General features: G+C 40.2%; 2 protein-coding genes across 4 annotated transcripts in view; one reads left to right on the top strand and one right to left on the bottom strand.

The window, feature by feature from the left end:
* Positions 1-14,997, top strand: part of LOC138583265 (uncharacterized) — a 560,015-nt gene extending 545,018 nt beyond the window's left edge. For both annotated transcript variants that reach the window (XM_069655347.1, XM_069655346.1), the window contains exon 4: positions 12,115-14,997. In XM_069655347.1, coding sequence (XP_069511448.1) covers positions 12,115-12,315 — 201 coding nt within the window. In that variant the 3' untranslated portion in view covers positions 12,316-14,997. The remainder of the gene's footprint in view (positions 1-12,114) is intronic.
* The window catches only part of LOC138583263 (zinc finger protein 1 homolog), a 371,722-nt gene that overhangs the window by 101,010 nt on the left and 254,915 nt on the right, over positions 1-15,797 (bottom strand). The window lies entirely within an intron of this gene.

The raw sequence follows: 15,797 nt of genomic DNA, 5'->3' as shown, positions 1-15,797 counted from the left end.
ATCGTTCACTGGTCGGGAGGTTATATTCTCCGTAACCCGCGTAGAAGGATCCGGTTCGCCGTCGGCAGGTCTCGCCGGAATCCCCAAAGGTGCGTCTACGAGGGGTAACTTCTCATCCAACCGCTTCAGAAGAGACTGTAGCGTGAACAACAATTGCAAGGATAATATAGATTGAGGGTTCAATAAAGACGACGAAACAGGAACATTTTATCCCTCCGAAATCATCCACGACGCTATTCCTTGCAGTCCCAGATCTGCTGGACCAACTATCTGTTCTCGATCCTCCTTCATGGATGATATTGAGAAGGCCGCCTCCAGCTGTAGTAAGGTGTCTGTCAGAACCGCATCGTACACCTCCGGCTGCCACGCCCTTGGAGGCTCCACCGTCAACGATGTCAACGTGGATACGTCCATCGTCGCTATCGTATTCGCCGGGGCCACTGCATGCGTTACCTGTGTCGACGGTAACAATCTCATCAACAACAGAGTCTCTGTAGACGATGGTGTAGGCTGTGACGCAGCCTCCTTTGGCGATCCTGCCTTTTTTGAGCTACGTTTATGCCTCGTCCAGTCTCTACTCGGGGATGACTTGTGATGGTCTCCTGAGGAGGAGGTCTTCAATGGATCTTTCCCTTTTTTCGACGAAGGTGAAGAAGACTTTCCTTGATGGCGATCTTGCCCATGTTTCGACGAGGATTCCTTCGCCTGATGTTTTTCTGAAGGGCGTTTCTCCATAGATCGTGGTTTCTTCGGAGGAGGCTCCGCCGACACCGACCGGCGATGGGATTCCGCCTTGGATGACTTGGGCCTGGATGCTAGGCTGCGCCCTGATCCTACCTCCAATGAAGGATAGGTTCCTTCATTTAGCCACGTCACCAGGCGTCTATTCCGATCCTTTAGCGTCTTCTGTGAGAAACCTTTGCAGATCACACAACTGTCCACCGAGTGATGAGGGTGCAGAAAGTACAAACAATCCATGTGCACATCTCCTTCATGGACTTTTTTCAGTCTGCACGTGGCACACGGGTGGAATAACGCCTTTACAGAAATTTTAACGAAAAAACTCTCAGGAGTAGAATTCAACCTAGTAGAAACAAACACGAGGTGCTTCCGCTACTTTGGAGACAGTTGAAATCTGAAGGAAGCCGCGAGGGCAGGGCTATTTATATCCCTACGTCCTAGTGGGTCAAGCGTACGCAGCCCGAAAACGACATAGATAGGACACAGAAGTGTCAACATTTTTTCCTATAGGAAACGTCTTTATAAATATACCAAGGGTTCCCAGCCTGATGGCGGGGAATATTCTAAGCATGTGAATCCATGAAAGATCCAATGCTGGAGAAACATAGTTTCCTAGTACTCACAGTCTTAAGGGCTGTTAGTTTCCCCATAACAATGAGCAAGTGTGCAGTGGAGTGTAGCTTCACTGGAAAGTCAGAAAGGAGTACAGAAATAAAAGCAAAATGTTTGGGGGTCCATAGAAATGGAGGGAAAGTTGCTTAAAAGAGGAACACTTTCCTAACAGTTAGGATTAATAGTATGACCTAAGAACACCTCTGACATTTACATTTGAAATGTCCAAACCTAATCACAGGGTTGTGTTCAGTCACTACAAAATATGTAAGATTATTTAGCATTTATTTTTCATGCAGCACCACTGCATGGGTTGGTGCATTGCTATAATGCGGTACAGCAAGGCATGTGTTGCCAGTGTGACATGGACATGTAAATGAAAACAGACTATTCAGTCAAAAACAATTTCTACATCTAAAATGCAAATATTTTTTTTCACAGTTAAAAGCATATATTTTTTTTCTCACCTGAAATTCCTCTGTTGCAGGAGACAAATTTGAGGATTAATGAACTAACCTCATTAACAATACTAATGATTCTAACTCATTAATAATATAATGTGTTCTCCAGTGCAAAATGAGATGGAAAATGACAGGCTCTGAAAGTCATTTCAAACGCGCATCCAGATTTTTTTCTCTTTGCTTCTATCTGTGCTCTGTTCACAGTATTTGCAGGAAGCAAAGACTCGAATAAGCAGGAAATCAGTTTTGTTACAGTTGCAACTGTATAAGCCAAGCTATTGTTCAAGAGAAGGAGGGTAGGACATGATTGAATTTCATTGGTTGAACTCATTTGGTAGGCTGTAACAGAGCTTTTCTAATGAACCTCGGGGAAGAAGAGAGTGAGAAGACATTTTACACAGCTGGGAGAAAGACCTGGCTGGTGGCTGGGGAGTTTCCTGATTGAAAAAGCAGATCCCAGTGCACTGCTGCAGAGACTGGGAATTCCAGTCAACAAGCCCGGTTTGAGTGACGGCAGATGCTCGTCCTTGCTGGGGTGATTTAAGAGGGACTTCCAGAAGGCGACCAGCCGAAGAATTTCACATGCTGGACAGGCTTGGTAATTATATTGCAGAGTGCGGGGGCAGTGTGTATGTGTGCGAAACTATTCAGTCACAGTAGAAGAGGGAATTCCAGTGTTTTATCAACATGTTTAATGTTGCAAATTGAATATGTTCTCGCCGCTCTCTTCTCATTTTGTTACAGATAATGTTGTTACTGTGCAATTTCCATTTATTTCTGTAAAAAGAGTAAGATCGTGTTGAAATGCAATTTTTTATAATGCACAAAAATATCTGAAAGCAGGCGGATAGTGTGTTTTATTTTTCTCTTTTATTTGTGCATCTACCATTACAGTACTGATAATATGGGGAGAGGTTTAGACAGTGCAATTGTCATTTTTAAGGTAGCTAAACATAAGACTTGGCGGTAGATGTGTGCATGATTCCATTCAGTATATAAGTGTGTGTTTTCTGAACGTAACATAATAATAACATAATGAAATAGCCTGCTGCTGGAGGTACATGAGTCAGCAGAAAGAGAGGCCCTGGACATAGTTCACCGATGTAGATAAGTTGGTGATGAATACCACATGTTAGCTCGCTGCCGTAGATAAGTCAGTGAGGACAGCCCATGGTGGCACTCCAATTGAAAATGTGGTGTTCCTGAAATGTAAGCCTGAGGCCTCTCTAGTGATCACACGAACAAACTAAGCAAAAAATATGGGTTCTGGATATTGGGGCCACATATAAAACAAAGGAAGTATGCTCACCAGAAATACCACCAATAACGCATACCAACATAATGTATACCACTAAATGTATCTGTGTGCTGAAATACTGTATATATATACCAAATCTAATCTGAATGCAAAGAGTGATTATTACTGAATTATTTTCATTTTGGCGGTAAGAAAATACCGCTAGGCCCCAAATCTATACAAAATACCCAACATATTTATGGTGCGTTGCAGGCCGGGAAAGTTATCATAGAGCACCTACTGGGCGTGGCAAGTGTGTTTCACACTGCCATCTGTACATTAAAGGGAACCCATTTCATAATAAAAGTGTGTCACCAAAAACGAATTTCAGAATGTCACAAAGAGAAACCACATTCTCAGACCTAGTGCAATATTTAGAGGCAAAGTTGTTTGCACATGGGACGTGGTCATCAAACAGTACCTCAGAATGGCATGACCGCATTCAGGGTGAGGTGCAGAAAGAAAAACTAGACAATATTTTTGCAGAAGGCAGCATAATTCAGGTCTGCCTTACAAGGTTATTGAATGCAGCCGATAAAAGTGCAGAGAAAGACTGTTTAATGCGGCTATGCGCCAAGATATGGTTTATTTTGAATAGGTACCTGCGAATGCAAGAAAATGATACCCAGCTAATTAACAGGTTAAAGACTGCTTAGATGGGGCAAGTAAAAAAGAGGAGATGTTAAGAACAGAATTAGAAGGATGTCAGAAAGACATGCAATTAAAATGCAGAGATTTTGATATTCAGTTGTCCAAAAGCAAGAAACAGTTTGAAGACAGTGAGCAAGAATTGGTACACTTAAAAGCCTTAGTGGATCACATTAGACAGGATAAAGATAAGATTGTTTGAGAAATGCAGATTTTACAAAAAGAACATTTTGGAAAAGAAAGTGATCTCCAAGGTGCAGAGCAAGAAATGGTTAAAATGATTCAAGAAAGAGACAAGAGAATCAAAGAATTCAATGAATGCCAAATGCAAAAGTGCGACATGCAGGAGGTAATAAATAAAATGAGTTATGAAAACAACTATCTGCAAAATAAAGCACACAGGCTCCTTAAAAAGTGCAAAGACTTAGAACAGCAAATGTGCATTCCCAGTCCCAGGAGAGGCGGCAGGGCACTACATTCAATGGAGTGGAGGTGAATTCTAGTTCTGCCCAAAGAGCTAGTGCTCCAGTGACTGGGCAGGAGACTGAACTTGGTTGCAGCGCCCTTGGGGGATTTGAAACTCCCATTGGGGGCCGCCACCAATCCCATACACCTGGAACCTAGATTGAGTCACCAAGTAGTGCAATTCCATGCATTGCAACAAGTAGCCCCATAAAAATAATGAAATCTATTAAAGCTCTGATCAAACCATTTAAAAAAGGAGGGGAATGCTGCATTGAGGATCACTTAGAAGCGGTTCATGAAATTTTTGAAGCCCTCCAGATACCTAAGGAACAGTACAGACAATATTTTCATTTAACTTTAGATGCTCCGACGGCCAGCATCATAAGGGGATTAAATGAACAGCAGATTATGACATGGGTGGAGTTTGAAAAAGAAATTAGGCGTCATGTTTCTCCTTTCCAGTCATTACAGGAGGCAAAGAAAGTTACTTACACACTTACTGCTGGGCCTAATACATCCCCTCGCCAGTTTTTACAAGACTTAAAAAGAGCATTTTCTCGCTTTGATGCATCTTTTGACCCCAATTCTAATGAATTTAAAACCGCCTACTTCTATGGGCTACAGAAAGACATCATATCCCAATTGGTTCGTGAATTTGATCGTGACAAGTCCCTTGAGTGGATTGTGCATCAAAGCACAAAACTATATGAGGTACTCTATTGTCAGGGTAGAGAAAGTGATAAAATGAAAGATACTAGACCTAAATCTAAAGAACCCTCAGCAACAGTGATGGAAATCAGGTCAGCCAAGATGTCCCTTGAATCTGCTCAAAGTCCAGGTAAAAATAATTTGGCACCTGAACAAAGGGTTAATCAACAAAGATCATCACACTCTGCACCAATGTTTCAATCACATGATCCTAGTAATAGGGAGAGCTACATCAGTCCTAGGTATTTAGGAGACAGGCCCGGGGCAGGCTATCGACCTGATATGTCGGGTATGAACCATAATCAGAGGCAAGATCAAAGAAATGATGATCCCTACCACACATTGGGGACACAGAGCAAATTTGATCCCAACACCATGATATATGGTAATCAGGATAGACCCCGATATGTGGATCGATTTGCTGATAATGGGAATCAACATAAGGGTCAGTACCCACAACATGAGAGACAGGACATGAGACAGAACATGAATTATACTCCACGTCAGTACAATGATTCCCCACCAGGGGACTACAACCAAAGGATGGGTGCACCCGCTCCCCTCCACAAATGAATCAAGAGTTCAGAAACTATCCCAATAGAAATCACTCACCTGAGAGGTATCAAAATAGATCCAATCAGGGAGAAAGCAATCAATATCGATCTAGGCCACAGAGGGAGGATTCTAGAGAGATGGAAAGGTTCCAGTGCCTTTAGGCCCAAGTGAAAATGTTGGCTGAACAAATAGGCAACCTTTGTACAGCACAAAAACAGTCATCAAAGGAGGGGGCAGATGGCCATAGCAATGACCGGGGGGGCTTCTTCTGAAAAGTGACTAAGTACTCAGGATACATACAGCGCCGAAAAGACAGATTGCTCTGATGTAATTTTGCATAATGACTCTGAGATGTCTAATGATTTAAAAGTGAAAATGCCAGTAAATGAACATGTAACAGAAAGTGCAAATACTTCTAAAAGAGAGGTACGGTTTAACCTACAGCTAAATCAAACATTGAAGATTTGTACAAATGAAATAAGAAAACCTGAAACTCCAAGAGAACAAAGAGACAGATGTAAGAAAAATGACTCATGCCTGGGGAATACCAGTAAACAGGGAGTAAGTGGGGATGCTATAATTCCTTCCCTGGACACTCAGAACAATGACCAAACACAGGCAGAAAAAGGAAATACTCCAAAGGAGGGTACATGCCAATCACCTGAAGAATTCTTTGAGCCATATATCTTTGAATAGGCTGAAAGGGCTGGTACCACAATAAATGATCACAAATGCACAGAATTAAACAATGACAGATTGCTGAATGATGTTGTTATACATGTTCAGTTGGAGGGTTGTAATGTGGCCCCTAATGATACCTGGATGGATAGGCGAACAGTGGCCACACTCCAAAAAACCTCTGAACATGGAGAAATGAATAAAGTCTCTTGCGCAGAAATGGGTAAAAAGGAGGGAAAAATGTCTTTCCATTTACCAATGTGCTTGGCCAAAAGTGAAAAAGGCCTGAGAAAGGCGAGTCCTGAAATCAGTAAGAATTCACACTTCTTATGTGTATTAGAGGAAGTTGAGGACAGGTATTATGCTTCCATCACAGTAGAAGAAAAATGCCAAACATTTGCAATGATTGACACTGGCGCACAGGCCACAATTATGTACAAGGAGCTGGTAAAGAGTATCAATGAAGGGAGATCCCCACAGAATCAAATCACAGTGAAGGAAAATCAAGGTCCAGTGCATAACGTTAATGGGGAGGAGGTGCCCATCATAGGTGTAACTGAGGTTGACATAAAAATAGGAAAGCACAGAATGAAACAAGAGGTATTGATCACATCTATTTGTGAAATTCCATTCCTGATGGGGACAGATTGCCTGAAAAGATTGTCTCCTCTCATAGATGGGGTGAATGGAGTGCTGAGGTCCTTAACCAAAAAACCATTGAGACCTAAGAAACTAAAATCACAAAACAGCAACGTAAATGAATGTCACACCGTTGCCAAAACAAATGATGCTGTGGAGGTATATCTCCAGAATAGTTGCATACCTAGTGTCACTGTTATATTAATGTGTCCAGACAAAATGCAGAGCGACAATGAAAAACTACCTGTACAAATATACTTGGACCCAAGGAAAAATTGGCAGACCACCATAGATGAGCACACATTGCGTTTGTATTGAAAAGAAAAGATATGCAAACAAAATATTACTCCTAAAGCAGATTCAGAAAAACACATTACCACTCTTGCTGAAATACACATGGAAGATGAGCAACCATGGGTTCATGTTGGTATAAATGACTGTTTTAAAACAATAAATGCCACTTTAGCGCTTGAGCAGGAGAGGAGCTTGATTAATGAGAAATTGTTGCAAAAAATAATGGAGAGGGAGGAAATCCCAAAATTTAGGATTAAAAACCAATATGTTTCTGGGTTGGACAGTCCAGACTTTGAAAACCGAATTGCAGGCAGATGCATGCTTAAAATTAGCATTGGGCAGAAAACAATTTACCATAATGTATGGATAGTGAGTGGAGCACAAAATTATTTTTACATGGGCAATGACATCATGCACAGAATGTGTATGGTGTTAGATTTCCTTAATCAAAAAATATGATCACGCCTAGGTGGGCCGGCACCTGAATTTGAAGACAAAAGAAGGGCTTATCATTGTGCACATCTGGTTCCTTATGCAATCGAACTACAAACGAGGAAAGATACTATTATTCCTGCATTTACAAAACGGTTTGCAATAACACTGAAATGCAAAAATGGACAGCAGATGAAAGACTGATGCATGTGTGTGCCTGAATGAATCCATAAGACAGCAAGGCCTGGATTATGAATACATTCCATTGCTAGATATTGGTGAAGGGCCTGTAAGGATTATGGTAAATAATAAGGGATGTCAAGATATTCACTTAGAGGAAAACTCCCCATTAGGAATGGCCATACAAAAATCACATTATACTGCAGATCTAAATAACATGGTGATTGGAAATATCCCTGAAAAGTATGTAGATGCCAAGGGTGAGTTGCCAGAATACCTGGACTCTCAGCCCAAAGGAATATTTAAAATTCATTCTGTGTACCCTTATGATTCAAGTGAGACAGTGTGCTGTTATCAAGAGAGTTATATAACATTTGATTTAAGTGAAAATGAAATGGAAAATCAGCCCATTGAAATGGAAGCTGACATGACAAAACATTTAAAAGTGGCAGCTTTACAAAGAGACACAGCCACACAGCTAGAGGAAAGCGCCGAGATCCCACTACCAGAACATTTTCCAGAATTTTCCAAAATGGTAGAAGAGCAGATCTCCTTAGCGGATGCGTGTACAACGATGAGGATTGAAACGAATTGAGGAAGATATTTATGGAATTTAAAGATGTATTTGCAAAAGATGCCTATGATTGCGGGTTAACTAATTTACATGTGGCCACACTTCCGGAAGGGTGTAGCAGAAGTCCAGTATTTGTACGCCAGTATAGATTACCGCTGGCATGTTTAGAATCATTGGCAGAGATTATTAAAAATTTAGAATTGCGAGGAATCATCAGGCCTATCCATAGCACATCCAACACCCCCATTTTAGGTGTGTTAAAGCCAAATGGTCAATGGCGGCTATGTGCAGATTTGAGGGAGTTAAATAAAAGAGTACCAGTGTCCAGATGGCCACTGCCATTCATTGAACAGGGCCTAGCTCAGGTACATGGTTCAAAAGTGTTTACCACATTAGATCTCACCTCTGGATATTGGTGCGTGCCATTGGCAGAGGAGATACAGAATTTATTTTCCTTTACATGTGACAGGACTCAATACGTATGGGTTAGAACTCCGTTCGGGTACGTTAATAGTGGGAGTGAATTTGGAATATTTTTGAGGAAGGCCATGCCTGATGCAGTGGAAAGAGGAACCATAGTTTATGTGGATGATGTCCTGATAAAAAATGAAAGCTTAAAAAACCATTTTGATGAAATAAGGCATGTGCTTGCTCAATTGCAGAAAGCAGGCGCCAAAGTGTCTTTACAAAAAGCACAATGGTGCAAGAAAAAAGTGAATTTTCTAGGCCATGAAGTAACTGAACATGGCCACAAAAGAAGAAAATAGAGGCCATACAAAAACTAAAAGACCCTAAAAATGTGAAAGGGGTGAAAAGTTTATTAGGAATGACAGGCTATAACAGAAAGTTAATTGAAAATTATGCTGAAATCACTCAACCATTGACTAAACTGCTAAAACTAAATACGCCCTGAAAATGGGAGAAAGAGCAGTCTGAGGCAGTAGCCAAATTGAAGGAATGTCTTGTAAAGCACCATGTTTAGCATACCCCATAAAGGATAGGTATTTCTTTATAGAAATAGGTTTCTCTGAACATTGTATGTCAGCAGTGCTATCACAAAAACATGATGTGAATCACAAAACCATTGCCTATGCAAGTAAAGCATTTCCCCAAGTTGAAATGAAATTCAATGAATGTGAAAAGTCCCTATTAACCACTGTGTGGGCGCTACAACATTTCCGCCCCATTTTTCAGGGAGAAAAGGTGATTATTGAAACAAATCATCAACCTTTGCAATTCTTAGAGAGTAAAAGAATTAGGTCAGGTAATCTAGCGCAGTCCAGAATCACTTCATGGACGCTAGCATTACAAGGTTTTCCTGTAGAAGTGAGATATGGCCAAAATAAAAAGAGCCCAATTGCTCAAGGTTTAGCAGATTTACAGGACTGTGCAGCTGAACAAGCATCAAACGAAATGGAAATAGAACCTAATTTACAGGAGTTTGAACAATCACCACACAAAGCTTTTGATGAAAAAACATACAAGGACTTGCCAACTGTATATGTTGATGGTTGTGCTTTTCACATTGAAAATGACAGTAATAAACAATTAGTGTCAGGAATAGGAACTGTCTGGTTGAAATGTGAAGGTATCCCCAGCATAGGGATGGGAATTGGAGCTAGGAGCAGTCAAGTAGCGGAATCGGCAGCCATTTATAAAGCAATTGCTACTGCAGTTGATAAAAAGTTCAGTGAAATTGTCCTGGTGACTGATTCTGACTATGCACGGAATAGCTTTGTGGAGTATTTGCCTGGTTGGAAAGCAAGAGGCATGGTTACATACAACAAAAAGTCACTTAAGCATGGAAAAATGATACAAGTCATAGACAGATTGGTGTCAGAAAATAATTTGACAATATACTGGAGAAAAATTTGTGGGCATTTAAAAACTCCAGGAGAGGATAAGGAGGGGAATGATAAGGCAGACCACCTGGCTAAAATCGGGGCTGTGATGGGAGAATTGCTACCTATTGAACATTTACTGGGTGAAATACAGATTGATGCAGTAACACGTTCTAAAGCACCAAAGGAGACAGAACAATCAGTGGTACAATGGAGTTACAACACCCGAGACCAAGATTTGATTGAGGCACAAAAGATTGATCACATTTTGGGAATCTATTATAACCATTTGATAGATCCAACACCCCAGACCAAGATTTGATTGAGGCACAAAAGAATGATCACATTTTGGGAATCTACTATAACCATTTGATAGATCCTGGACAAAACCCTTTAACAGAAGATGATTGTGTGGGAAAAGAGGAATTGAGGGTGCTATTAAAGAATAAAAAACAAATTAGACTACAGGATGGACTCATGGTTAGAGAGTCCATAATAGGACAGATACAATGGGTGGTACCCCTTTCATTTGGAGGGCTAATGCTACACCATGCACATGATGCCATAAATGCAGGCCACAGAGGTTCACAAAAAACATTGGAAATACTAAAGGATTATGCTTATTGGCCACATATGTCCCAAGATGTGGAATTGTATACTAGAGGATGTCTAGTATGTGCCCAATTTAAACCTGCTTCACCAATGCACAGAGCTCCACTAATGAACAGAGGCCTAACCCTTCCATGGTCAGATTTGCAAATAGACTATGTATGGCCTTTAAAAAGGTCGAGCAGAGGAAACCGTTATATTTTGAGTGTGGTATGTTTGATGTCGCAGTGGATTGAATGTATTCCTGCATCAGATTGTAGTGCGCAAGGAGCAGCCACATTGCTAGTGAATCATGTGTTCTCAAGGTTTGGGTTGCTACAAAGAATTGAGTCAGACAGAGGAAGTCATTTCACAAGTGCTCTAATGAGCAAGGTATGGCAAATACTGGGTGTGAAAAGGAAACTACATATCGCATATCGGGCGGCTTCTACAGGTGGAGTTGAACGGGGTAATGGGTCTGTTGTGGACATTTTAAAGAAATTTGTAGCTGAAGCAGGTTCCAGCTGGGATTTACGTTTACCGTTGGTTTTGATGGCAATCAGATCAACTCCTGCCAAAGCAACAGGTATTAGCCCACATGAGGTCTTGAAAGGTAGGAAAATGGTGTTGCCGCAACACCTGCTATACAGAACACATGAGCAAACACTTGTAAGCGCATCTACAGTTCATGAATACATTGATGAGCTGAGGAAGCATTTACAACATGCATTTGCTTTTGTACAGAGAAATCTGGAAAGGGCTGCTGACAGTGCTAAAACATATTATGATAAAAAGTCAACAGTAAAGGAATATTGTGTTAGGGGATCAGGTGTATAAATTTCATTTTGGAAAAAGTAAACAGAAAATCCAAATTCCTAGCAGCCTGGCAGGGGCCGTTTCGAATTATAGATAAAGTCTCTCCTGTAGTTTATAAAATTTTAAGGAATGAAGGTGAAACGGCAACAGAACAGTTTGTGCATGTAAACCAAATCAAGCCATGTCATCCAAGACATGAGATGAAAAATCTGGAGCGTGTAAAAACAGATAAAGTCCCTTGAACACAAAAAGGTAAAATAAATGGGTACAGTCAGGAGGCAGTGACAGAGAAGTTAAATAAAGATGGTTGATTATAATGGCACACAAACACTGTAATATATGTAAATATATATATAATATAAAAAAAATAAAAGCTGAAGTTTATGGGGTTGGTGTGCAGAATGAAAATGTATTGAATATTGAATGCTGTTTTATGTATGATTGTTTTATTTTTAACCTGTGCTTAATTTCAGAAGGCGAAAGAAAAAGGGCGAAATGTTTTACAAAGCATGTTTTATTTTTGGCAAAAGGGTGAAGTTAGTATTGTGCTATATACTTAATCTGTTTCTTTTCCATTTAATTTAGAATATTAACATATTTGTACCGGAGATCACGGGAGACGATGGAGTCCTGGAGCCCACGTGGACGGATTCCGGAAAAGCACCGAAGGGGGGCGAAGTCCAAGGCTGCAAAGCGATCAGAATTGAAGATGACACTAACAATATGGTTAATGATGATGATATTCGGAGGGATCTTCAAAAATTCAGAAGCACAGGTTGTCATTGAACCTGGACCAGCATCTGGTATTGCGGTAGAAGAGGCACCAGGATTCATCATGAGTGATAGAAGGATGATTTTCCAGAATATCTACATACCATTGAACCCTGAGATTTTGATTGAAAAGCATTTGAACCATCCCGGAATTAAGATTGAACAGACTAAAGAGTGGTTGGAAACAAGAAAAGAGGACTCTAAGCAGTCAATAAAAGATATATTGATGCAATTGGAAAAAACATTTGTGAATTCAGCAGACATTAAGAAGAGGAGAGGAAAAAGAGGAGCGGTGATGCTCGCGATATCATTGGTAATGTCTATAGTTGGAGCCATAATAGGTACCACAATATCAACAGCCAATGCCATTTCGGTAGGAACGCTGAGTACTAAAGCGCAACAACTGAGTGTTGACCTAGAAATAATACAAAAAACATTAGATGGGATTAGAGGGGGATTGGATGAACAAGTAAGATTCATAAATGAAACTGCAATCATTCTAAATGAACAAGCGGATGTGATGCAACGGGCGACTAAGCTAATTATTAAGCATGACAGAACTTTAAATGAAATATTGAATATAATGAGTCCTGTTGATAGACTTTTAACGAATTATATGAGAGAAGTTCAAACTGCAGTTTCACAATTGATTCAAGGACATATTCCCTTGTATTTTTTTTCGCAGGATATTATTCATCAAATGATAGAAAGATTGACCAGGAGGGAAATTGATGTGGTAAGGTTGGAGATTGGTTTGTTATTATGCATCCCATATGTAGCTCCTGAACTTATTTATCAAACCAAGAGGGTACACAACATGGGGTTTTGGCAAGAGGACAAATTTATTAAGATTAAGACTCCAGAGGTGGTGGCATTTCAGTCATGGGAGCCTGAAATTTACTTAATACCAAACTTGGAAATGTGTGTCAAATTTAAAGAACAAAATTATATGTGTCCAGGTAAACCGTTTGTTCCTGATGCCACAGATGCTATTTGAGTTTGGAATCTGACCCAAGTATATCAGAAGGATGTGAAGTGATCATTAGCAATATGGGGAGTGAAGAACTGGCACAGGCTAAGATGGTCAGAGGTAAATGGTTGGTCAGCGCCTATTTAAAGAACATGACAATAGTACATTTGAATCATGGAACATATGTGGTTAAACAGGTGAAATATAATGTTTTTTACTTACAGGTTCCGAAGGATACAATTGTATGAATTGGAGGGTCAACATTGTTTCACGTAACAAATGATATTTGGGAAAGCCAAGTAGAAAATATCGATTTTTTTCAAAGGGACACATTTCCAATAGATCCGGATGTGGAGTTTTTATTGAATCATAAAGAAAGACATGTAATGAAAATGAATCTGAGAAAAAACAATATTACAGTTAGTAACCTGGGTATAATGGAGGTGGAAAGATTTCACTGGGGAACATTGGGGGAACGTTCAATAGTGGGTTTAGCTGTCTTGGTGCTAATCATGGGTGGATGGTTGATTGTGCTATCAGTAAAAATGAAAATGTTGCTAATCTTAGTAACTACGTCAGGAAGAGAAAGATATCCCAATACGCATACATTTTAAAAGGAGAACGGGGAGCACGTTTTTTTTTCTCCAATTGGCTTGGATCGTAGCCAAATTCAAAAAAAAAAAAAGGAGGGAATATGTAAGATTATTTAGCCATGTCTTTTTCATGCAGTACCACTGCATGCGTTAGTGCATTGCTATAATGAGGTACAGCAAGGCATGTGTTGCCAGTGTGACATGGACATGTAAATGAAAACAGGCTATTCAGTCAAAAACGATTTCTACATCTAAAATGCAAATATTTTTTTTTCACAGTTAAAAGCATATATTGTTTTTCTCACCTGAAATTCCTCTGTTGCAGGAGACACATTTGAGGATTAATGAACTAACCTCATTAACAATACTAACAATTCTCATTAATAATATAATGTGTTCTCCAGTGCAAAATGAGATGGAAAATGACAGGCTCTGAAAGTCATTTTAAACGCACATCCAGATGTTTTTCTCTTTGCTTCTATCTGTGCTCTGTTCACAGTATTTGCAGGAAGCAAAGACTCGAATTAGCAGGAAATCAGTTTTGTTACAGTTGCAACTGTATAAGCCAAGCCATTGTTCAAGAGAAGGAGGGTAGGACATGATTGAATTTCATTGGTTGAACTCATTTGGTAGGCTGTAACAGAGCTTTTCTAATGAACCACGCGGAAGAAGAGAGTGAGAAGACATTTTACACAGCTGGGAGAAAGACCTGGCTGGTGGCTGGGGAGTTTCCTGATTGAAAAAGCAGATCCCAGTGCACTGCTGCAGAGACTGGGAATTCCAGTGAATAAGCCCGGTTTGAGTGACGGCAGGTGCTTGTCCTTGCTGGGGTGATTTAAGAGGGACTTCCAGAAGGCGACCAGCCGAAGAATTTCACATGCTGGACAGGCTTGGTAATTATATTGCAGAGTGCGGGGGCACTGTGTATGTGTGCAAAACTATTCAGTCACAGTAGAAGAGGGAATTCCAGTGTTTTATCAACATGTTTAATGTTGCAAATTGAATATGTTCTCGCCGCTCTCTTCTCATTTTGTTACAGATAATGTTGTTACTGTGCAATTTCCATTTATTTCTGTAAAAAGAGTAAGATCGTGTTGAAATGCAATTTTTTATAATACACAAAAATATCTGAAAGCAGACGGATAGTGTGTTTTTTTCTTTTTCTCTTTTATTTATGCATCTACCATTACAGTACTGATAATATGGGGAGAGGTTTAGACAGTGCAATTGTCATTTTTAAGGTAGCTAAAAATAAGACTTGGCGGTAGCTGTGTGCATGATTCCATTAAGTATATAAGTGTGTGTTTTATGAACGGAACATAATAATAACATAATGAAATAGCCTGCTGCCGGAGGTACACGAGTCAGCAGAAAGAGAGGCCCTGGCATAGTTCACCGATGTAGATAAATTGGTGATGAATACCACATGTTAGCTCGCTGCCGTAGAAAAGTCAGTGAGGACAGCCCATGGTGGCACTCCAATTGAAAATGTGGTGTTCCTGAAATGTAAGCCTGAGGCCTCTCTAGTGATCACACGAACAAACTAAGCAAAAATAAGGGGTTCTGGATATTGGGGCCACATATAAAACAAAGGAATTATGCTCACCAGAAATACCACCAATAACGCATACCAACATAATGTATACCACTAAATGTATCTGTGTGTTGAAATAATGTATGTATACTGTAGTACTATATACCAAATCTAATCTGAATGCAAAGAGTGATTATTACGGAATTATTTTCATTTTGGCGGTAAGAAAACACCGCTAGGCCCCAAATCTATACAAAATACCCAACACATCCGACATTCGAAAAAACAATAAATTTAGGGTTCAGGGCACGCTGGGATATGTGGGCTACATTTCCACCAAGACAGGTGACTCAGCCCTCCTTGGCGGACAGTAGTTCTGCAGTCCCTCTCGGTCTACCAT

The sequence above is a fragment of the Ambystoma mexicanum genome, chromosome 3q, assembly GCF_040938575.1.
Source record: "Ambystoma mexicanum isolate Mex_15411 chromosome 3q, UKY_AmexF1_1, whole genome shotgun sequence".
Classification (NCBI taxonomy): domain Eukaryota; kingdom Metazoa; phylum Chordata; class Amphibia; order Caudata; family Ambystomatidae; genus Ambystoma; species Ambystoma mexicanum.
Note: the sequence above shows the minus strand (reverse complement) of the source record. Positions and strands in the feature narration are given on the sequence as shown.